This window comes from Leptopilina heterotoma, unplaced genomic scaffold (assembly GCF_015476425.1).
Source record: "Leptopilina heterotoma isolate Lh14 unplaced genomic scaffold, ASM1547642v1 Lhet_60, whole genome shotgun sequence".
Taxonomy (NCBI): domain Eukaryota; kingdom Metazoa; phylum Arthropoda; class Insecta; order Hymenoptera; family Figitidae; genus Leptopilina; species Leptopilina heterotoma.
The window spans coordinates 3,755,061-3,780,872 of NW_025111138.1; the positions used below are offsets into that span (position 1 = coordinate 3,755,061).

General features: G+C 21.2%; 1 protein-coding gene across 9 annotated transcripts in view; it reads right to left on the reverse strand.

Annotated features, from left to right (window-relative positions):
* LOC122509509 (muscle calcium channel subunit alpha-1) overlaps positions 1–25,812 on the reverse strand; it is a 149,285-nt gene that overhangs the window by 3,972 nt on the left and 119,501 nt on the right. For 5 of the 9 annotated variants that reach the window (XM_043623640.1, XM_043623641.1, XM_043623642.1 and 2 more), the window contains 17 exons: positions 18,508–18,560; positions 18,269–18,415; positions 16,206–16,407; positions 15,699–15,968; positions 15,517–15,600; positions 13,483–13,671; positions 13,044–13,146; positions 12,742–12,893; positions 12,390–12,614; positions 12,031–12,235; positions 11,802–11,935; positions 10,133–10,234; positions 9,910–10,011; positions 9,703–9,818; positions 9,246–9,389; positions 4,825–5,108; positions 3,502–3,864 (listed from right to left, as the gene is read on the reverse strand). In XM_043623640.1, the coding sequence (XP_043479575.1) occupies positions 3,502–3,864; positions 4,825–5,108; positions 9,246–9,389; positions 9,703–9,818; positions 9,910–10,011; positions 10,133–10,234; positions 11,802–11,935; positions 12,031–12,235; positions 12,390–12,614; positions 12,742–12,893; positions 13,044–13,146; positions 13,483–13,671; positions 15,517–15,600; positions 15,699–15,968; positions 16,206–16,407; positions 18,269–18,415; positions 18,508–18,560 (2,875 nt within the window). Of the gene's footprint in view, positions 1–3,501; positions 3,865–4,824; positions 5,109–6,618; positions 6,663–9,245; positions 9,390–9,702; positions 9,819–9,909; positions 10,012–10,132; positions 10,235–11,801; positions 11,936–12,030; positions 12,236–12,389; positions 12,615–12,741; positions 12,894–13,043; positions 13,147–13,482; positions 13,672–15,516; positions 15,601–15,698; positions 15,969–16,205; positions 16,408–18,268; positions 18,416–18,507; positions 18,561–25,812 lie in introns of those variants that run through there. The other 4 variants (XM_043623643.1, XM_043623645.1, XM_043623644.1 and 1 more) reach the window with 4 other exon arrangements.

Here is a 25,812-nt window from a genome sequence, read left to right on the forward strand (position 1 = left end):
CATAAATTTATCAATTATAAATATTTTTTTCACTAATCCTGAAAACAGACAAAATAAACTGAAATCAAATTTTACAAAATACAAAATACAGATTTCTTTTCATAATCCTGCAAATAAACAAAGTTTAACTTCTGCGGAATTTATAAAAATATCTAAAAATCTTTAAAATTTCTAAAAATTATTATAGTTTTAGGCTTCGCACTCATCTACTAAAACCTAAAATTTACTATACTTTTTTTTAATTTGTGCCACTAAAAGCTGCCTACTTTTTTCAAAAATCTGCTAAAATAAAATTAATATTTATTTTCTTCAAAATGTATAGAAATACAGAGGAAATTTTTGAAAATTGAAAAATAATCGTATTTTTGCACAATTCTAACTAAAAATTTGGAACAAATTTAATTTGAGAAAAATTTAGAATTAGCCGGATAAGGAAAGAAGTTAATATTCTTCCTGGAAATCACGAAAATATTTTAATAAAATTTTGTGATAACCCTGAATAAAATATTTTTTTTTGCAGATTGAATTGACTAAAAGAAGATTTTTAGACGTCAAATTTAATTTTTTGATAATTACTTTTTTGCTGTATGTACTTCTTTTCAGTCTTAATTCTACTTTTTGCTACTTCAGAGTTGCCACAGGTCAGTGAAATCAGGAAAAAGTCAGGAATTTTTATTAATGTACTGGAAAAAATTAAATTTGTAGGATTCATAATTTTTTACAGGAATTAAATTATTTTTAATCCAATTTAAATAAAATTACACGAAAGAAATTAAATATTTTCAAAAATTTCCATAAAATTCAATTTCAACAATAATTTAAAATACTTGAAAAATAATTCAATTAATCTCAAAATATTTTTAAAAATTCTATTTGAAAATTAAATTACTTTCAATGCAATTTTTAAATATATTCATAAAAAAAATTTAAAGAATTCAATTGCTTCCAAATAATAAAAAAATTCTTCTGATGAATACAATTATTTTGAATATGCTTAATTTTAATAAAATTCTTTACAGAAATTCAATTATTTTCGAAAGAACTTTAATTGAATTTCTGGAAAGAATTTAATTATTTTCAATTATTTCTATAAAATTCTTCAAAACAATTCAATTTTTCCTAAAATTTTAATAAATTCTTCGATCATTTCAATTATTTTTATAAATAGTAAAATTCTTTGCAGAAATTCAATTCTTTTCAAAACAATTTTAATTGAATTTCTCGGCAAAATTCAAATATTTTCAAATTTTTCAATAAAATTCAATTATTTTCTCAAAATTTTAATAAATTCTTCGAAACAATTCAACTATTTTTATAAATATACTAAAATTCTTTGCAGGAATTATATGAGTTTTATTTTAAATAAAATTACACCAAAGAATATTTTATTATTTTCAAAAATTTTCATAAAATTCAATTTCAACAAGAATTTAAAATTCTCTAAAAATAATTCAATTATTCTCAAAATATTAAAAAAAAATTCTACATGAAAATTAAATTACTTTCAATGCAATTTTTAAATATATTTGTAAAAAAAAATTTGAAAGAATTCAATTATTTTAAAAAAATAAGGAAATTCTTCTGATGAATACAATTATTTTGAATATGCTTAGTTTTAATAAAATTTCTTACAGAAAATCAATTATTTTCAAAATAACTTTAATTGAATTTCTCGAAAGAATTTAATTATTTTCAAATATTTCTATAAAATTATTCAAAACAATTCAATTTTTCCTAAAATTTTAATAAATTCTTCGATCATTTCAATTATTTTTATAAATAGTAAAATTCTTTGCAGAAATTCAATTCTTTTCAAAACAATTTTAATAGAATTTCTCAAAAGAATTAAATTATTTTTAAATATTTACATAAAATTCATTTATTTCCTAAAATTTTAATAAATTCTTCGGAAAAATTCAATTATTTTTATAAATAGTAAAATTCTTCGCAATAATTCAATTATTTTCATAAATAATAAAATTTTTTACAAAAATTCAATTATTTTTATGAATATTCACAAAAATAATTGTTTAAATAATTGATTAAATGAATTTTATTATTTAATAAAACTCATCATAGAATTTCAATTATTTTTAATACAATTTTAAACAAATTCTTCGAAAAATGTAATTATTCTTGAAAATTTTATTAAAATGTCGTCGAAAAAATTCATTTATTTAAAAATTTGTTGATAAAATTCTTTATGAGAATTAAATTTTGAAAAACATTTATTTATTCAATAATTTTTTTATTTTTGTATTTAAATAATTGAATTCTAGTAGAATTGGCGCTAATAAAAATTGTTTTAAAAATTAATTTCAGTTAAAAATTTTAGATAATAATTGAATAATAAAAGCATTGTAGCATGAATTTTTAGAAATAATTGTATTTTGAAAAAGTTTAATTGAATTTTTTTTTTGAAATTATTTCAAGTTTTTATTTTCTAAATATTTAATTGAAGAATTTCCGAATAGTCAAAATTTCGTAAAATTGAATTATAAACAAATAGATTTAAAGAATTCTCTAGGAACTTTTGCAAAAATTATTAAAAACAATTGAATTCTTACAACGAATTTTATTACATTTTTTTTAAATAATTGAAATTCTGTGAAGAATTTTATTATTTATAAAAATAATTGAATTCTTGCAACGAATTTTATTACATAGTTCTTTAAAATAATTGAAATTCTGTAAAGAATTTTATTTTATTTATGAAAATAATTGAATTCTTGCAACGAATTTTATTACATACTTTTTTTAAATAACTGAATTCTTTTGAGAAATTTTATTAAAATAGCAGATTTTGAAAATATTTGAATTTCGCGTAGAATTTCATTATTTGTGAAATGTAATTGAATTCTTCCAAAAAATTCTTGTAAATAATTACATTTTTCGAGGAATTCATTTAAGATTGTATTAAAAATAATTTAAATCCTAGGAAAATTTGTGTAAATAATTTATTTATTTTTTTTTAATTTTGTAGAAGTTTAAATTAATATAAAACATGAAGATAGCGATCACTTCGAGTCGAAGACTCTGAGTGCTCGATATCTTCATGTTTTATAATTATATTTAAAAAAGAAGTTATTGATGTTTTTGAATAATTTTAGAATTAAAGAAATTCGTAAATAAATAATAATGATTAAATTTTTTTGAATATCTAATAATTTTTAGAGTGAATCAGAATATTCTTTAGGATCAGGAAAAAAGTCAAAATTTCGTCTGGGAATTAGGGAAAAATAAAATTAATTTTTTGTGGCAACCCTGTACTTTTTTTCGATTGTCGAACGAGTACGAAGCCTTTGAATAATAGAAACAACTTTTTACAAAAAGAATTATTAAAAAAATTATTTTCAAAAAATTATTTAAAATCTACTTGAGAAAAAAAATCATGTTTTGTAAGAAAGAACAATAATTCTTTTTAAGACAAAGAAAATGAGATGAGTATATCTACAATAATGTTGTATATGAAAATGGAGAAAATTTTTGATAATTAGTCACCTCTGCCGTGATAGGAAGCTCGATGTGAAAAACAAGTATCACAGACCTTCCACTGTCGAGAATCGACATCTGCCAGGAATCCAGCAACGGCAATTGCCTGAGTTTGTGCCAATTTAAGACCATTTGCCACAGTACGACCGCTGGTGGCTTGATTTCCCGTTCCTGATTCAGCTTGTTGAGAAACATTACCGGTTTGGCGAAACGAAGAACTTTTTCCAGTAACCGCGTCTCGTTTTCGTTGTCGCGAGCGTCGTGACGATGATTTCCTTGGTGGTCGAACCCACCCTTCGCTATCGCCATTCCTTCTACCTGATCCACTGGACGCACTTTCAGCCGATGAATCGTCATCGCATTCAACTACGGCTATTCAATTATTATTAGTTTCATTTCCTATCGATTATTTAAAAATTTTATATTTTCTTTATAATAAAGAAGATAAAGAGAGAGAGAGAGAGACTTTTGAATAAAAAAATATCTTTCACTGAATTATCTTCATTATTAAAAACTAAATTAATTCAAAGTGAAATTTTTCTCTGCAGATACAAATATCTACGAAAAAAGAGCGAGAATATTCACAACAATAAAAGAACGATTTGAAGTTATGAATGAACACTTTGAAACGAAGAACAAATTATTTACTCTCTATTGGACAATATCAAAGGAGGAAATCAAAAAATATTTCTCTCCCATTCAAAAGACTCTCTTTTAATATCTCAATTTCTTCTAAGTGAATATTTTCAAATAGAAGAATATTATTCACAACAAGATTTCAATATAATTTCACAGTTGCTGCGATAGAGGAAGTTTCCCAGATTTTTTATAAAACATTTCTTTTATGGGAAAAAAATTGTTTTGTAAAATAATTTTTGTAAACCAATTTTTACAAACCTAATTTTACAAAATAAATTTTACAAAATAAATTTTACAAACTTAATTTTACAAAATTATTTCTACAAAAATTCCCAAATCTTTTTTCTTGTGAAAAAGAACCAATGGTACATAATTTCAGCAATTCTGAATTTTTTTCGACTGAAATTCTTTTAAAGAAAAAATTCAGGGGAAAAATTTATTTGTAAAATAATTTTTGTAAAATAAATTAAACAAACTAAATTTTACAAAATAATGTTTACAAAATTCCCAATTGTTTTTTCTTGTGAAAAAGAATCAGTGGTACATCATCGCAGCAACTGTGAATTTTTTTTCCGACTGATATAGAAACAATAGTCTGAAAAAGAATTAAAAAACTATATTAAAAGAAGAAAACAAAAGAAATTTGGAAATGAAAAGTATTTTTATTTAGGTAAAGTATTTTTTTTGTCATACCGTGATTGTTCCAGACTGCACAATCGACGCAGCATCCTCTTGTCGCATAAGCATAGTAACAAGCTGCAGGACCTCCATTCGTGGAGGATGCAGGGCTGGGACTTGTTGCGGTCGTTGACGATGAAGTCGTACTCGTTGCAGTCGTGACGCTCGTCGACACCGTTGTGACGGTCGTGACGGTCGTCGTGGCTGTGACGGTGACAATAATATTTGCGGGCGGGGGTGGGTTCCTTCTTGGAGGAGGTGTGGGTGGCGTCAACTGCCGCTCGATTCCGTCCTGAAGACTGTTCCGAGTAGCAAAACACCAGCATCCCTTAGTATGTTAGTACGAAAAAGAAAACAAAGCCAATCTCTCGCCTACCTCGAAAACTCCGAATCATTTCAAAATTGCTCATTTTCTTTTTCTCATCTAAAACTATTTTTTTTGTCATTTTATGTTAAAAATTTGTCTATACCTCAATCGACGAATTCAATTTAAATCGAATTTAAAAACAAAAAATATATACAAACAAAAAAAATATACAAACAAAAGGAAAATTTACAAACTAAAAGAAAATAAAATTCAAAGACAAAAAATTTCAATTCAACAACAAAAATAATTAAATTTACAATTTTTAAATTAGAAATTTATCCAAATAAAAAGTAATTTATTCAATAAAAAAATTCAATTAAAGAACAAAGAATTAAATTAACAAATTAAAAATTAGAAATTTATCCAAAAGAATAATAATCCAAGTAAAAAATAATTCACCGAACAAAAAAAAAAGGAAAATGTTAATCAAAAACGTACGAAAAGGTAAAATTTGGGAGATTTGTTTTAGAAAAGGAACACAACGAAAAAAATTAAATATTTAAGCTATTTGCCAATATAAACATTGCCTGTAAGCTTTGATATATATGCGAATAATGATAAAACGTTTTGCGCCAATTATTATTTTTGTCCATTGAATAATTTCTAATTAAAATAGCTGCAAATATTAGCAACAACGCTGTGATTTGCTCATTAATATACAAAATTATAAAATACAAAAAGAAAAAAAATTTCTTGACACAAACGAATATATGATAATAAGTGATTTTTTATATTGCATTGAAATTTGAAAATAGCAATTATTGTATTTACATTTTTACAACCACGAAAATTTTGTTGAACTTTCCATTTAAAGCACGAAAAAAAGGTGCAACGATCGGAGCGTTCGGCGGCGATTAGTTTTTTGAAAAATGTTACAGATTTTGAAGCATAGAAGAGAAAAAAACTATTTTTCTTTGATTCAGCATTCCTATAACGTGCATAAACATGCTTAATTTTTTTTTTTTTGAAAATGAATTTTCATTTCTAAATAAACCTACAATTTTTCTTTACGCGAAATAGAAAAAATGTTTTTATCAAAAAATTAACTACTTTTCAAATATAAAATGAATACAATAAAACGATTTTCAAAATAGTAACTTAGTAAAGTTTTCAACACTTTTGAAAAAAGAGAAAATCTTATCAACTTCAATATTGTGCCCAATAGGCATGCTTTATTCTAAAAATACTCTTCTGTGATTCAAAATTTTCTAAAATAGAAAAAAATTTTTCTAAGACAATAAACATTTAACTAAGAAACAGTAATACTTCTAAAACAAGAATGAAAACAAAAATACATTAGAAGATTAGTTTAAAAAAAAAAGAAACAAACCAAATAATCTCACAAGCATTTCACATGCAAAGCAAATAGCTGGCTGAAGCAAACTGGCAATTGAAAATTCGCTGGAAAAAAGTCATGAGTTCCCTAAAAAAAAAATTCTTACCATATTCGGTATTTGGATGAAGATAGTTACCGCTACCTGGTCCACTGAAACGTACGACAATGAGCAGACGCATAGAATAACGAAAAAATCAGAAAATATAAAAATTTTTATGAAAATCCTTGTTTTGAGGGAAATTTTCGTATTTTCAGTTCGTCTGACTGTAAATTTCCAGAAAAAAAAATTAGAGCGAGATGATATAGAGAAAAAGAAGGATAAATTTCATATGGGCAACAACATCAATATAAAATGTAAAATATACAATGAGGAGGATTTTCTTCAAAATTTCTAATCGATTAAAAAAAAAAAGAAAAAAAAACAAAATAGCCAGGGCAGTGTTTTAACATTAAAAAAAATGTCACACGTGTAAATCCTAAAAAGATTCATGCGAGACAAAATACATATTTAATGATTTATGTCATAAAATAGAAAAAAAAATCCTTTCGTAAAATTTGATAAAAAAAAAACTTTACATAACACTAGAAGCTCATAAAAACATTTATCGAAATTGATATACATATATATATAATTTACATTGTCAATTTTTCATAATCATTATTTATCTGGAAAATTAAATGAAAATAAAAATTCATCAGCAAGAACATTAACATTAACAAGTTCTGACATATCCACAATTAATTCTAGAGAAAAAATAAAATTTGTTGAGTGTTTTGTAAATAATATACAATCGTTGTTTTAAAATGTTTATCACAATGTACGTGGAGAGAAAATAAATATTAAATTTAAGGACAAAATGCGACAAAGCAAAATTTTTATTTAAAAAATTAAATTTAAATTTAATTAAAAAAATTTTTAAATTTAAATTTAAATTTAATTTTAAAAGAAATTAAATGCGCGCGTAAAATTTTACAGCCAATTGTTAGTTACAAAAAATTTCTTTTTGAAATTAACAAAGCTGTTAACTGCTTCAATTTTTATTATTCAAATTTTATTTGCTGAAAAAAATTTTCAAAAAAATTTTAATAACAAATTTTTAAAAACAATTTTTTTAGAATTTCTAAATTAAATTATTCAAAAATTCAAAACTAACTTGTTGTTAAACAAAAATTTATTATTTTTTTAAAAATATAATTTTAATGTAATAAAATTTAACTCTTTCAAAGATAAAATTTATTTCAATGAAATTTGACAAAACTTTTAACTGCTTCAATTTTTTTTAATATTTTCTGGAATTCAATTATCTTCAAAAAAGTTTGAATTACAATTTTTCAGAATTTTCTAAATTAAATTATTCATGAATTCAATAATTTTTGTTAAACAAATATTTAAAAACTTATTCTTATCTAATTTAATTGAAATTTCAAATAATTTAAATGTACGTTTTGAAATTAAATTATTTTTCAAAAATGAGAACTGAAATTCTTGAAATATTTTCTAAAATTTTAACTGAAATTCATTTTCAAATCAATTTTTATGAAAAAGTTGTCAGAAAATTCAATTATTTAAATACAAAACTAAATAAATGATTATTTCTAAAAATTGCAACTGTAAGTCTACTTATGGATTTTTTTTAAATTTTTAAAAGAAAGTTTATAGACTAAGATTTTGAATACATAATTTGATATTTTTTTCATACTTCGGATAAAATTTCCTCGCTTTACTTATTTCCCTGTCCTGTGAAAATCGTATTAATGTAAAAATTCCAGGGAAATTAATTTCACTAAAACACTAATCACTTTATTTACAAATTAATTGTCAAACTTTTAACATTAAAATTTGAGTAGTAAAACAATTTAGAATAAAAAAATACTCACTTCACGTGAGGAGGAAATTTAATTACCATTCTTGATATTTTATTCTACACTAAATTTTACTACTAAATTTTAAATTAAGTTTTTTTAAAGTTTAGTATTTTTGATATCAAAATTTCGCATTATCGTATTTTCTCTCCAAATTGTGAAATACTTTTACAAAATTTAACATTTATTTTCTCCCCGTGTTTGTTGATGTATAATGTATTCGAATTTAATTATTAAATTTAATTATCCGATTAGTTAAATTATCAGTTTACTATGTCTAATCAATTTTTTTCATACTCAACTGATTAATTGAACCGACAAATCGTAAAATTTAGTTACATTACCAATTTATGCCTTTCTGCAATCCTTCGGTTCAATTAAACACTCGACTGATTAATTAAACACTTGACTGCTTAATCAAGCAAATTAATCAAATTAATCAAATTAATGAAATTAATTAAATCAATTTACTGATCTATAAACTAGTCGGTAAATTAACAAAGAGAATAATCATTTAATTAATATTTAAATAAATTAATTGATTCTTCGTGGTGAAATATATTTGTTCTTGGTAAAAAGAAAAAGTGTTTGATATTTTTTTAGCTTTTGTGTAAAAAGCGGTTGTTTGTTTAAATATATATATATATATTTTTTAAATATCTGCGTTTATAGAAGTATGAAAGAATATGATAATGATAAACAGCGATAAGTACCGATGCTTCTTCGGCATGCACTACACATTACGTTACACGAAAAAAAAATGATCAAATTTACGCAAAGAACCGAGATTTGTGACACAATAACTATAACACGACTTTTATTTTATCTATATATTTATAGTGAAGGAATAATATTCTTTTTTTCACTTACTCGAGTACTTTATAAGTAGTTTGGTAATTTGTTTGCTGGCCAGGAATACCAAAAACTGCGAGTGGTCTCAGTGGAATATTTTCCTCAACTCCAGTCAGTCTTGGATCAGTTCCCATTTGATTCATTGTAGTGTCACTCATACCACTGGAAAATTTAGCGATATTTATTTATAATATTCATTATTTATTTAATTTAATTATTTAATTGATTGATTTAATCAATTAAATTTAATTGATTTAGAATTAATTTAATTCTATCGAATTTGTTTAAATTAAAAATATCTTTCTGCGGGAATTAATTTCATTGTTAATTAGTCTATCATTAATTTATTAATTCTTTAGCACCTGTTAAAATAATTAATGAAAATTTGAAATATTTAGTTATTCATTATTCGTGTACTAAAATTTAAAAATTGTTTAAAAAAACAATTTTTATATGTACGGGAAAAAAATTCTACCTTCCGATGTTGGGCACTACTTGATGGGATCTTGCAGTAACTTGATTTGTAGCATCGTGCTTTACTCTGCGTAAGGAAGCGTACGGCAAAAAGTCTATCGAACTAGTCGGTGAAGTCTGTGAGAGTAAAGAAAATCAATATTTTAAAAATTAAATTTTAATGAAAAACTAAATTAAATACAGCGTTACAATTTTGCTCGTAAAATACCTTAGGAATAGTGGAATTTGTTTTGAGCGACCTCGCTCTGTGAAAACTGTGATGACCTTTCTTCATACTCGACCACACGCTACCGAAAAGCGAGTGATTTCTCTGAAATATTACAATCGAATAAATAAAATCGAAGAAAATATAAAAAAAGAAGGAAAGCAATTTACAGTGAAGAAAAATTTCTAAATAATTAAATGAACTTTTTTTGTTTTTTCTTTTTTACCCTATGCGTTGGTTCAGGATTGTCATCGACTAGTTCTTCCAAATTTCCCGAAATTGCTCTCTTTAGCTCTGGACCAGCTTCGTGTAGAGTTCTCAAACCAGCCTGGAAAATTTTCAGTAAATTTTAATTTTATTACTATTACCATTAAAATAAAATTTTAAAATAATTTTTCTTTTTAAATATTTTTAATTTTAAAATTAATGTACTGTAAATCATTGAATTCTTGCAAAGTATATTTATCAAACAAAATTTAAAGAGAATAATCGAATTCCTTCGAATAATTTTTTTATTTATGAAAATTAAATTCTCGCAAAGAATTTTGTTAAAATTTTTTAAAATCCTAATTAAATTCTTTTGAAGGATTTCTTAAAATTTTTTTAAATTTATGGAGTTTTTTTTAAATAATTTTAATTGAAAATCTTAAAAGCAATTGAATTTTATTAAAATTGTATTAAAAATAATTAAATTCCTGAGAAAAATTTTATAATTCATAAAAATAATTTAATTACTGCGAAGAATTTTACTATTTATAAAAATAATTTAAATGTTTCGAAGAAATTATTAAAATTTTAGTAAATAATTGAATTATTGTTTTGGAGAATTTTATGGAAATATTTGAAAATAATTAAATTCTTTTGGAAAATTCAATTAAAGTTGTTTAAAAAATAATTGGATTTCTGTAAACAATTTTGTTAAAATTAAGTATATTCAAAATTATTGACTTCATCCAAAAAATGTTATTATTTTTTGAAAATAATTGAATTTTTTTCAATTTTTTTCACGAATATATTTAAAAATTGCATTGAAAGTAATTTAATTTTCATATAGAATTTCTTAAAAATATTTTAAGAATAATTGTTTTATTTTTAGAGAATTTTAAATTCTTGTTGAAATTAAGTTTCATGGAAATTTTTGAAAATATTTCAATTCTTTCGTGTAATTTTATTAAAATTGTATTAAAAACAATTTAATTTCTGCAAAGAATTTTAATATTTATAAAAATAATTGAATTATTTCGAAGAATTTATTAAAATTTTAGGAAATAATAGAATTTTATGGAAATATTTAAAAATATTTGAATTCTTCCGAGGAATTCAATTAAAATTGTTTTGAAAATAATTGAATTCTTGCAAAAAAATGTTACTATTTATAAAAATATATTATACTGTTTATTTATAAAAATAACTGAATTGTTTCGAAAGATTTATTAAAATTTTACAAAAATAATTGAATTATTTCGTGAAATTTTATAACGAATTAAGAGAAAAATTAAATTTTTCTTCGAAATTTAATTAAAAATAATTGAATTTTTGCAATGATTTTATTATTTAAAAAAATTATTGAATTGTTTAGAAAGATTTATTAAAATTTTAGAAAATAATTCAATTCTTTCGTGAAATTTTATTAAAATTTTGTTAAAAATAATTGAATTTTTACAAAAAAATTTACTATTTATAAAAATAATTGAATTCCTTCGAAGAATGTTATTATTTATATAAAAATAATTGAATGGAAATGAAAATTAAAATGAAAATTAAACTTAAATTAAAATTAAATTAGAATTAAACTTAAATTGAATAAAAATAAAAATTTATTTTACATATTATCATTTGGTTCCTAAATATATTTCTTCTTATCATTAATTTAATGTTTTTTATTAAAAATTTACCTGTAACGTAACGGCGTTATGACAATCTTTGTCCCCTTCCTTCATTTCAAGTTCCTTTCGTTTCTTAAATCGCCTAAAGTAGTCCTGAATTAGAAAAGTCGCGTAGAACTTTCCCACTGTGACTTCATCATCCACTGAAATTCATTTCATTTAAAGTAAATTCTCAAATTAATTATTAATCTTAAAAAAAAGAAGTAAACACATTTTTATTTATATATTTTCAACTCACCACCCGGCGGTGGAACGACTTGATCCAATAATTTTGGACTCGTCCTTTTCCAAATTTTTTTTATAACCGCTCGTAACTCTGCGTTACAATCGTCAATATTACCTTCGGTTTTTATTCGTAACGAGGTTCTAACTACAGCAAATAAAGTTGCATTAAAAAGAACAGTTCCGTCACTGTTCAATGGCATATTCATGGAAACTAATCTCTGTAAGAACGTTTTTTAATTAATTAAAATACTAAAGTAATTCATTAATTAAATTAATATTACTGTGAATGAATTTATATCGAAATTATAGTAAAATAACGGATTGGATACAAACTTTTTTGGAGAAATTTAAAAAGTGACTATTGAAATTTACCTTACAAGCTACTCTATGAGGGCACAATTTGCCAAAACCAAGTGGCGGGGAAATTTTTCTCAAGAGCGTGACAACGTCCAAATGTTTGATTCGTCCTTTTGCATCCGGATCGTATTCCGACCAGAGTCGAATAAATTCGTCTAAATGATGAGGTCCAAGAATTGACCAATCTCTAGTTAGATAATCGAAATTATCCATAATTACAGCCACGAAAAGATTGATAATCTAGAAAAATTAATAAAATTAATAACAAAATTAATAAATTTAGTAGAATTAATAATTATAAAATTATTTAAAGTAAAAATCTAAATTTCATCCTCTTTTTTCTTAATTTTAATGATTGAATACTTACGAGAAAGGAACAAAGAACATAGAAGGATATAAAATATGGAAACGCCATATCCGAACCGCAGGTATCCTTATCTTTATCCTCACTTTTCTTGTCACATTTCACTATATTGACTCGAGCTGAACAGTCCAGCATAATTTCTTGCCAAGCCTCGCCTGCAAATTTATTATTCATTAATAAACTCTAATTAAATTGACAAAAAGAACATCTCAATCCCTTCCTTCTTGCACTTCATTCCTTATAAATTAAAAATTAATTTTCTATTATTATTTCAATGAACTAATTTAAACAAATAATTTAATTACCCGTCGCTGATCGAAATAAAATAAGAACAGCTTGTGAGAATGTTTGAAAATTGTTGTTTCGATTAATGTGCGTCTCATCGTCGATGGCGATTCGTCCAAATATCTATTGGAGAAATAATAATCAAGAAAATATTTTAATTATTAATAATTATTTCATTATTCATATAAAAATATGAAAATTTATTTATACATATTTATTTATTTCTAATAAAAATAATTAGAATATAAAATTTAAATATTAAAATTTGAAAAAATTTTTAAAGAAAAGAAAAAAAGACTTTTTTTTACTTTTGACTCGATGTTTACTCTTTTCTTTTACTTTTTTTACTTCCTTACTCTAAAATTTTTCTGTCTTTTCTTTTTTCCCCAAAAAAACATAAAATGCAAAAAATAGTGGAAAAATTCAAAAATTGGAAAAATGAAGAAGCTTTTTTCTCACCTGCATTCCAATGACAGCGTAAATGAAGAACAGCATCACTATCAATAGAGCAACATAGGGAAGAGCTTGAAAAGATTTAATAAATGTCCAGAGTAAGGTTCTTATGCCCTCCCCACGACTGAGTAGCTTCACAAGTCGCATTACGCGAAAAAGTCGAAAAAAATTAATCGAAATGATACTCGAACCAGGCTGAAATTAAAAGCAAAATCTATTAATCGAAATTTATTTCTAAATGAAAATTAAATTAAATTTAAATTAGAAATTTATTAAAAATCCATATTATTTATTAATAAAAAGATAAAAATATTAAATATTAGGTACATTCTTATTTGAATTAAAAATTGAATTGAAATTTCCAAAAAATATTTCAAGGGAAAATTTGTAAAAATCTGCGTAGAAAAATATTTTTTCTTCTAAATTGTTTATAGTAAAATATTGTTGTGTTCTTCACGAAAATTTAATTTTTTGTTTTCAAATTTTCTACCATAAATTATTTTTATTAACATTAATATTTATTACTTTTGAAATTCAATTATATTCAAAAATTTTAATATAATTCAAGACAAAATTTCAATTATTTTCAAAAAATTTTCTTAGTTCAATGATTTTTAATATTCTACTATTTTAATTAAATTTTTCTAAAAGAATTCAATTATTAAACAAAAATTTTCATAAAATTATACACGAACATTCAATTATTTTTCAAAAAAAAAAAAAAATAATAATTCCACAGGAATTAAATTATTTAAAATAGAATTTTCATAAATTTTTTCAAAAAAATCAAATGTTTTAAAATTTATCATTAAATTCTTCCCAGTAATTCAATTATTTTCATAAATTTTAAACTTCTTTTCAGGGATTTAATTATTTTCATAAATAATAAAATCATTCGGAGGAAGTCAATTATTTTCATATATAGCAATATTCATTACAAGAATTCAATTATTTTTAAAAGTAATAAAATTGAAATATTATCAAAAATTTTAATAATATTCATTGCAAAATTTCAATTATTTTCAAAAATTTTTCTTAATTCAATAATTTCTATATCAATTATTTTAATAAAATTTCCTAAAAGAATTCAATTATTTAGAAACAATTGTGACAAAATTCTACATGAATATTCAATTATTTTCTAAAATAATGGAAATTTCACAGGAATTCAATTATTAAAAATAGAATTTGCATACATTTTTTCGAAAAAAATCAATTGTCTGAAACTTTTTTATAAAATTTTTCGCAATAATTCAATTATTTCCATAAATAATAAAATTCATTGTAAAATTTCAATCACTTTTAATACAATTTTAATCGAATTCCTCGAAAAATGTAATTGTTCTTAAAAATTTTATTAATACTCGTCAAAACAATTCAATTATTTAAAAATTTATTATAAAAATTCTTTATAAGAATTCAATTTTGAGAAATATTCAATTATTTAATAAATTATTTATTTTTGTACGTTAATAATTGAATTCTCGTAGAATTTTCTTCTGAAAAATTGATTTTAAAAATTAATTTCAGTTAAGGTTTTAGATAATAATTGAATTTTGGAGAATTTACTAATAATTGCATTTTTTAGAAATAATTGAATTTGTAATTAGGTATATTGTAAAGGTTTCAAATAAAAATCTTTGAAAATCTGAATTTTTTATACTTTTAATTAAAAAAATTCTATGAAACTAATTTTCTTCAAAAAGCTTAAGCGAAATTTTTAAAAATTATTTCAAGTTTTCATTTTCTAATGTATATTTAATTGAAGAATTTCCGAATAATCGAAATTTCACGTAAAATTGAAATGTAAACAAATGGATTTGATAATTCTCAAGAAGAACTTTTTCAAAAAATAATTTTTTACAGTTACAGATTATCTAATCATTTTTTAGAATGAATCAGAATATTCTTTAGAGTCAGGAAAAAAGTGAAAATTTTGTCTGAAAATCAGGGCAATGTCAGGGATAAACAAAATTAAATTTTTGTGGCAACCCTGATAAATTTCAAATTTAGGTATAAATAAAAATTACAATAACTTACATTCACTTCGGAATAAACAATATCGATGAAACTTCCCAGAACAATAATAAAATCGAAAACATTCCAGGCGTCTCCAAAATAATTCTGTAAGGAAAATTAATATTTAGTTGAAATAAACCAAAAAAATACATTTTTTTTTTTTTGCTTTTCTTCTCTTGATTTGGAAAAAATCAGAAACATACCTTAAATCGAAAGGCGGCAAGTTTGAAAACAAATTCAAGAGCAAATACTGCGGTGAAAATCATATTCAAAACGTCGAGGGCCTTTGTATAGAAATCCGGTTGATTGTAGAATTTCATTGCCAAAGTTACAGTGTTTATCATAATTAAAATAAATATTGTATACTCGAAGGGCTGGGATGTTACAAACCACCACACTTTGTATTGAATTCGATGCTTTGGAATATAGCGTCTCACTGGTTTCGCTTTCAAAGCAAATTCAATGCAATTTCGCTGAAACATTTAACAATAAAACTTAAACCAATATCCGTGTTTACCTCGAATTTCAACTATCAGATTAAATTCGAAATTATGAAAATTAAACATAAAAGCAGCCTATTTTATTCATAACTAATAATTATTACTGAATTATTATTAATTAAGACATTTATTTATTTATTAAGATATTAATGATTATAAGTAATAAATTATTAATTATTAATGTCTTAAATACTTTTTGAATCAACTCACTTGATTTTTATCGAGTTCACAATTTTTGTACTCCTGTTCTCCTTCATTTTGAAATGTTACAATAACGAAACCCACGAAGATGTTGACCATAAAAAACGCAATAATAATAATGTATATAATATAGTAAGTAGCAACTATTGGACGAAAATTGTGAATTGGTCCATAATCTTCTCTATTCGAGTCAATTGAATCGTACAATAATCTGAAATAAATAAAACAAAAGATTACAATCAAATCTAATTAAAATTCTTTTCTAGTGAAAAAAATTTTTTTTTCCTAAAATAAAAGATAACAAAATCCTTATCGAATCTAGAAAAAAAAAGAAATATTCAAATTCATAAGAAAATTCTTTTAATTTAGAAAATTGTGAAAAATTTTAGTTTCTAATTAAAAATAAATTGTAATTCTTCAAACCAAAAATGTTTTCATATAAACTATTAATTTTTAAATAAAGAAAAATGGAAATGAAATAGAAGAATTTTACAATTTTGACCCGGAAAATAAATAAAAGGAAAAATTGAAACAAATTTAAATTAAAATCATTTTCTAGTGAATTTTTCCCTTCTCTAATGAAATTTTTCGAATCTAGAAAAATATTTTCAAATATTCTCGCAAACTATTCGAAACAAATTAATAGTTAAAATCATTTTCTCCTGAATATTTTTCTCCTTTTTTCTAATAAAATTTTTCAAATCCAGAAAAGTATTTTCAAAATTAAGAAAAATTCTTATAGAAAAATTATTTCAATTTAGAAAAAAAGTGAAAAATTGTGAATATATAATTAAAAATAAATTCTAATTCTTCAATTAAAAATATTTACAGAAAATATTAATTTTTAACTGTAAACAATGAAAATTAAAAGTATTTTACAATTTTATTCGGGAAATAAAAAAGCAAAAAATAGGAATGAAATTTATAATTAAAAACCTTTTTCCAGTGAATATTTTTCTTTTCTTTTTCAATAAAAATTTGCAAATCCAGAAAAATATTCTCAAATTTCTGAACAATTCTTTTAATTAGGAAAATAGTGGAAAAGTAAAAAAGTAGAATCAAATTTATAATTTAAATCCTTTTCCAGTGAATTTTTTTTCTTTTCTTTTTCAAAGAAACTTTTTGAATCCAGAAAAATATTTTCAAATTCATAAAAAAATTCTTTTAATTTAAAAAATAGTGAAAAAAGTTGCATGTTTAATTGAAAAATAAATTCTACTTCTAAATTATTATTATTTTTCATAAACTATTAATATTTTAATTTAAACAAATAAATAAATATAAAAAATAAAAATTAAGTACCATTCCACTATTTTACTCGGTAAATAAATAAAATGAAAAATAAAATCTAATTTATAATTAAAATCTTGTTATAGTGAATATTTTTCTATTTTTCTTATGATTAACATTTTTCGGATCCAGGCAATTTTTTTCAAATTCATAAAAAATTCTTTTCATTTAATAAATAATCAAAAAGTAAAAAATCAAATTTATTATTGAAATCCTTTTTTAGTGAATTTTTTCTTTTCTTTTACAATGAAAATTTGCAAATCCAGAAAAATATTCTCAAATTTATAAAAAATTCCTTTTATTTAGAAAATAGGGGAATTTTTTTAATGAATTTAACCTGAGAAATAAATAGAACAAAAAATATAATTAAATTCATAATTTAAATCTTCCTCCAGTGAATATTTTTCTTTATCTTCTAATAAAATTTTTCGGATCTAGAAAAATATTTTCTCATTTATAAAAAAATTCTTTGAATTTAAAAAATAGTGAAAAAGTGAAGAAAATAAAATACAAATCCTTTTCTAGTGAAATTTTTTCTTTTCATTTTTAATGAGATTTTTTGAATCCAGTAAAATATTTTCAAATTCATAATAAATCCTTTTAATCTAGAAAAATCATTTTGCTTTAAAAGAATTCTTTTAATTTAGAAAACAGTGAAAAATTCTCAATATATTATTAAAAATAAATTCCAGTTCTTCAAACTAGAAATATTTTCACAAATTATTAATTTTTCGAACACAAAAAGAAAATGAAAATAAAATAGAAAAATTTTTCATTTTTACCCGGGCCATCCCTCAAATGTGGAAACAGTGAAGAGTGTTAGCATTGCTTTAGCGACATCATCAAAATGAAAACGATGTTTCGTCCATTCTCTTTCCACCACTTTAGGCCTGTCAATATTTCCATCATCGTATATTATGTAAGTGCCTCTGAAAAAAGAGTGAAAAAAAATTTTTAATTACAAAATCAATAACGTCACTAAAAGTCCATTAAACAAAATTTTTTTTTTTGTAAAACTTACTGGCATTCAGCTTCTGTCATTTTTGATCCATCATTGCATTTAAAAAATTTCCCCTAGATTGTAAAAATGAAAAATTCAATATTAACAATTTTTTTTGTAATTAAACGGTAGAAAAAAATTTATTTTTGAAATATTGCCAAAAAAAAAATGGTAGACAATATTGACACAATGATGTTAATTATAATATCCTGGCAGAAAGCTACAATATTAAAGAATAGCAAGAATACGAGCAAAGTAAAGTGTAAACGAAATTCAAAAATAAAAACATTCCTTCCGGCGTGCATAAAAGTGCAATGCGGTATGCAACTTGGTGTCGTCGATCGATCGTCTCGACGATATTTTTTTACATTCAAATATACAATATTTAAGCTGTATCTTTTTTTTGTACAATATTTTTTTTATTCTACCGGTGATTTTTTCCATCCTCGTTCCTAATTTACAAAAACGTTCCTTCATCGCCTATTTTTTCATTTTTTTCCTTCTCAAATTTATATCAACTTTCTATATTTTCTTCAATTGAAACTAAAAGGTGTTCAACTTTTTGAAATTCAATTTTCATTCATTTTTTTACTTTCTTTTCAATTTTACTGATGTACAAAGTTTGCATTTTTTCAAAACTGAAAAAGTTTTCTAATAATAAAATATTACTTATTGCGACAATTTATTACAATTTTAGAAATAAAAATTATTCTCTTTTAATATCATTTTTCAATTCGATTTCGAAAAGCAAAAAACAGCAATAAAAGAAAAATGTAAATAAAATTTTTTTTTTTAATTTAAAAAATGTAAGCTTTGCAAACAGTTAATTAATTTTGAATAATTATTATTTTTGACGAAATCATCAATAAGTGGTGTGGAGAAAATCTCAAAAATGTGTAATTTTATTATAATGCAGATATTTTTTCTAAAAAAAAGGCACATAATTATAAATTAACCAGTTTTTTAAATTACATTTATTAAAAATAAATGTTTATAATAAATAAGTAAGTAGAGAAGAGTCGCGAATGCGAAATAAAAATAATAAATTAAAAAAAACATGCAAAATTCTTTGAATATAAAAGCATATTATTTATATAAATCGTTTCCGTGTGTTAGACAGTTTTTATTTATATTCACGATTAAAAGGCAAAATTTAATCATGCTCAGTACAAAACCCTTTGTTGCAAATTCTACAATTTATAAGAAATTTAATTAAAATTTTTTTTCGAATTTTACATATTTGTTTAGAAATTAATTCTATATTGTGAATAAATAAATAATGTTTATTTATAAATAAGTTAATATATAATATGTATAAACATATTTATAGATAAATATTTACTGTATTTATTATTATTTTTATTATTTTTACTATATTTATTATTACTATTGTAATTATTTAATTTATTATTATAAATAATATTATAAACAATAAATATTAATATAGTGCATTAGTAAAAAAATTATTATTCATAAATAAATAAGTAAATATATATAAATAAATAAATATTTATAAATTAATAAATATAATAATATATAAAAAAAAAATAAATAATAAAATGAATTAATACCATACGTAGTAATGGCATAATAATAATTTTTACAATAAAATAATTATTTATCTAGTAACTATTAATTAATAGCAGTGAAGTAATGGCTATTAATTATTTATATAAAATGTAATAAAAATATTTCTATCTAACTCTATGAAAAAATGTCACTATAACGTATTTTTTTACAAATATGTATATAATTGTCAATATACATGCATTTTAAACATTTTTAATTAACATTTATTAATTATAAAGTTACTAATAATTAGTAGATAGTTACTAATTTAATAATTTTTAATTTAGTAGTTGATAACAAATTTAATAATTATTACTAATTATCGATAAAATAGCTAATTATTAAATGAATATTATTAATTACTAATTTAATATTACATTGTAAATTTGAATTAGTAAAAATATTTACTAATTGGAATTAGTGACGGAATTTTTGCTTTTGAATTGGTAAATTTTACTAAAAAATTAGTTAATTATTACTATTTTATTAGTAACATTTTTTATTTATTTATTCTAAATAAAAAATAAATAAATAAATAAAAAATTTACTAATTCAGAAGCAAAAATTAGTCACTGATTCAAATTAGTAAACTTTTTTAGTAATTCAAATTTAGAGAGTTTAATTAACAATCTAACAGTTATTAATTTAGTAGTTAATTACTAATTGATTTATTATTAATTAATCATTAATTAATTAACTAATTGGATAATTCTTAATTTAGTACTTGATTACTAATTTAATAATTATTAATTTAGTACTTGATTACTAATTAAATAATTAGTAATTTAGTAGTTAATTACCAATTTAACCTTTTTTTCTAATTTATCAGTTAAATTACTAATTTCATAATTATTAACTGAATACTCAATTATTAATTGAAATCAACAATTAATTATTTAATTTATATTTTACCTGAACTAAATTATTGAATATTAATAATTAATTTATTTTTAAAAAAATCTACTCCACTAAATTGTTACAAAAATCTAAATAGTTCAATAATTTTATAAATTAATGAAAACTAACTACATAACTGATTTTTTTTACAATGGAAATTTCTATGAATTTTATTTCTAGAAACTCCAATATTTGAATATATAATAATGATATGGATAATAATATCCCTGACTAAATTATTAATCCAGATAGTTTTGAAATTTAACAAAAGACAATCAATTATTCAACTAAATTATTTTGAGAATTATATTTACTAAATTGAGTAATAAATAAATAAATAAATAAATAAATAAATAAATAAAATTTTACAATTATTTAAATATTTTATTATTGAAAATTTAATTAATTTATTATTAATTATTAAATGAATAAATAAAATAAATTATTATTTTTATTATTATTATTAAAAAAACGCCTCATTTTTTACGAAAATGTAAAAATTAATTACAGTAAAAAGTTTAATGGCAAAAATAAATAATAATAAAAAAAATAAATTCGAAAAAATGAATTAAAAATATGTTAATTATGTAAAATGGTTGAAATTATAGAAATAAGGATATAAATATATATGTATTTCTTTGACATAAAATATTTTACGGGGAAAAATTGATTTACCAATATAGCCTCTAATGGCATATATATTTTAAAAGCAGTATATTATTCAATATTTGAAACGTATAGATACGAAACATTTTCCTGACGTTTCTGAATAGTGTGGGTTGTGAATTAATTTTCCAATATTGGATTTGTGGTTACAACACATTAACATAAGGACATCATGCAACCATGAAATTACAGGCACAAACATTCACGACGGTAAAATACCATTCACATAATATTATATGTATGTATTTATATCTACATGTAATAAAAGGATAATGCATGCTTGAAAATTTTATAATACATATTTCATGCTCTTTTAATTTACACACACTCACACAAACAAACAATAAACTAATAGTGTAGGTATATAATTATTAATTCAAAAGTTTTCATTTTAATATAACTGTAAAATTTTTATTTACTTATTTTACTTTGTCAAAAGAAATTATTTCTGTTAATTACAAAAATTATTTTCTCCTTGTATAAATTTTCCTTGTCCGAAGGAATAAAATTTTTTTTTTTTTTAAATTATTAATTAAGTATTAATAAATTAATATTAATAATTATTCATTTTCAAGTCAATTTAATTTAAATTTACAAAAAGTTTTAAACATTTTTTTTCTTATTCAGAAAAATAAAAATATATTAAACACTTGAAAGAAAAATAAATATATTAGTTAATAAAATAAATTAAATAGTATTTATATTTTAATAATAAAATAATTGCTCGTAATAAACGTCGTTCAATCATAAAATTAGTGAAATGAATATAATATAAAAAATAATTAAAAAAACTATTTAATTTTAATAATTAATAATTTAATTTATTTAAATAACTATTAAATATTTTTAAAATCAAAATGAAAATGAAAATTTAATAATGAATCAAACAGTAAATTTGAGTAATTATTGACAACAATAAATTAAATTGTCAATTAAAGTGACTGACGATTTATATTTAAATAATTTATTGGAATAAATTGTGAAATGAAATAGTTAACCATTGAATTGAATTAAAGCAATAAATAAACTTTTATTTGATACGAAGAATCGATTAGCTTGATTATTATCAAATAAACATTTATTTGTGACAATCAATTATTTAATCAACTGATGAGAATAAAAAATAAGTTTTTTAATTATTACTCGAATAAAATGAAGTTAACAAAATAATTTTTCTAAAAATTTGAAACTTTCAGAAAAAAATTATTGAATTAAAGAATATTGCGATTAATTATTTTACGTTTTTTTCATCAAAATAAATATTGTTTTTATAAATAAAGTAGTTAAAATTAAATCAAATTAAATTGTATCGAATTTTTGTTTTTCCATTTTTCCTTAAATTAAATTAGCTAATCGAAGAAAAAAAAATTTAATTTTTAATGAAAGTGTTAATATATTTACAAACACAAGTAGATAACAATTTATGTAATTGCAGTGTCATTGAATAGAGTGCTTTCTATTGAAAATGAAAAAAATTGTTCCCTATTTCTGAAATGAACATTTTTACCAAACAAAAATCAATATTCGAGTTTACTTAAAAACATCATTTCGTTATTAAAGTATATTTAAACGAAACTAAACCATTATTTATTTATTTAATTATTTAAATAATAGTATGATATCAAATTATTTTCAAACAATTAATTCCTAATAGAATTTTTCTCATAGGTAAAAAAATATTAATGACAAAAAATACACAAAAAAATACTAATGAAATTAGATAAAAAATTTTTAATGCCAAAAAATATTTACGAACAGAAAAATACTAATGAAAATAATTTAGTACTGTTTTTATTAATATTAAAAAACTAAAATAATAAAATGTTATTAAAAAAATATTATTTTTAATAATATATTAATAAAAATTAATAATTAATATATTATTAATAAGAAAATAAAATTTTACTAAAATTTGCTAATAGATAAAAAATTTTTGATTAGAAAAACATTCACGAAAAAATAAAAATGTTAAAAAATTTAAATTTAAATAATAATGAAAAACAAAAATAAAATAAAAAGCTGTCGCTTTTTATTTTATTTTTGTTTTTCATTATTATTTTAACATTATTCCAAAATTAAAAAATTTTTCTTCGAATAATTCATAACAGGAAGCACTCTTTGGTATTAATAATTTATCATTTTTTTTTTTTTTTTTTTTTGAAAATTACTCTGTCTTGATTTATAACACCAAAATTAAGGGAAGCACACACAGGATAAAGATGAAGATTATAGTATTACGAGCTTATATAGGATACAATATGTAGGGCGGAAGTGAGCTGTTCTCTGAGATGTCTCCGAAGTTTTTATATCCACAGAATTTTCAAAATTCATTCATTACAAAAAAAACATGCAAGATAATATTAAAAAAAATTGCTTCGAAAAATATTTCCTTATTAAAAAAAAAAGAAGAAATAATTAAAATTGAAATAGAAAATAAATATTAACCATATATACAATATAATAATCTGAAGAAAAGTAGTTAGGTCACAAATATTTTTTTCCACGATAAACTCAAAATGATAAAAGAAAAATGCTATAAACAAAAATTCTGAATAATAATTAAACTGATAAAATAAATGAAGAAAAATAATAAAGTGATAAAAGTATGTAAATATAATTATAAAAATAATTAGACGATTAAAGTACTTGATAAAAATCATAAAAAACGAAAAGGAACTTCTGGATAGTAATTAACAAAAATAAATTATAAAACAAAAAATAAATTATAAAACAAAAAATAAATAATAAACGAAAATAATAATTAACAAAAAATTATAAATTTAATAGAAAATTACAAATTTAACAAAAATAAATTATGTAAAATTAAAAAAAGTAAAAAATTGATAAAAAAAAATCATAAAGTTAACAAAAATTATAAAATTATCAAAAAAAATTATGTAAAATTAACAAAAAGCATAAAATTACACTGGAAAAAAATTTATTTGATTCAAATTGTCAAATAAATATTTATTCGAATAAAATAATTTTTTATCAAATCAATAAAATGGTATTTCCTTCAAATACTGAATTTATTGGTTCAAATACAATTTGATTTAAATAAAAATTATTTGATTCAAGTAAATATTTGTTTGATAATAGACAATTTATTACTATTATTTGAATCAAATAAACTTTTTCAGTTTAATAAAAAATCATAAATTTAACAAAAAATAGAAACTTAATAAAAAAATTAACAAAAAATAGAAAATTAATAAAAGAAATTAACAAAAAATAGAAAATTAATAAAAGAAATTAACAAAAAATAGAAAATTAATAAAAAAAATCGTAATATTAAAAAAAATTATAATTTACAGAAATCATAATTTAATAAAGAAAAGAAAGAAAAGAAAAATGAAAGAACAAAAAAATTATAAATTTAAAACAGTTGAAAATTAAATAATCCCTTTTTTCCACTTTACATTAATTATGATAAAAAGTCAATTAATAAACGTGCCTAGTTTACAAGTTAATCAGCTAACATAAAGCATTTTTGTTTTCACGCTTATTTCAAACTTTGTGTAAAAATAATATTTAAGCTTCATGTAAAATTACCAGTAAACTTTAAAGTTTAAATAAGCTCATAAAAAACTTAATCTTCTTAAGGGCATTTGAACCTTGATGACGTTACAGATTGTGCAAAGCATGTGTGACGTCATCAAGGTTCAAATGCCCTTAAGGAAAAAAAAACATTTTCTTTCTACTTTTCTCAAGTTTATTAAAGTGTATTTATATACAAAAAACTAACAAATGAAAATGCAGAAAGAATACTTGTCATTTATAATCAAAAAAAGTTTTCTTTTTTCCTCTTTTTTTTCTCTCCAGAATATTCTCTACATAATAATATGAGAAATTATGAATCTACTTGTATGATAAATTTTCTAAAACTTCGTAGACAACTCGTGCGTTATATATATAATATGAAATCATAAATTTAGTCATGTCAACGTGCATGTTTCCGCTTTTACCGGTTTTTTGAAAGAATAAAAAAAATATGCAAAGAAAAAAAATATATACATGTACATATATAAATAAATATTTATATACATATGTATATAAATGAGAACCAAAATTGAAAAAGATGATCAAGATTGTCATTTATCAGAAAATATTATTTTAAACGATTTTTTATAGACAGTTTCAGCATTTTTTAAATTTATCTTTTAACAGAAATAAAGAGAATTTTTGTTTTTATAC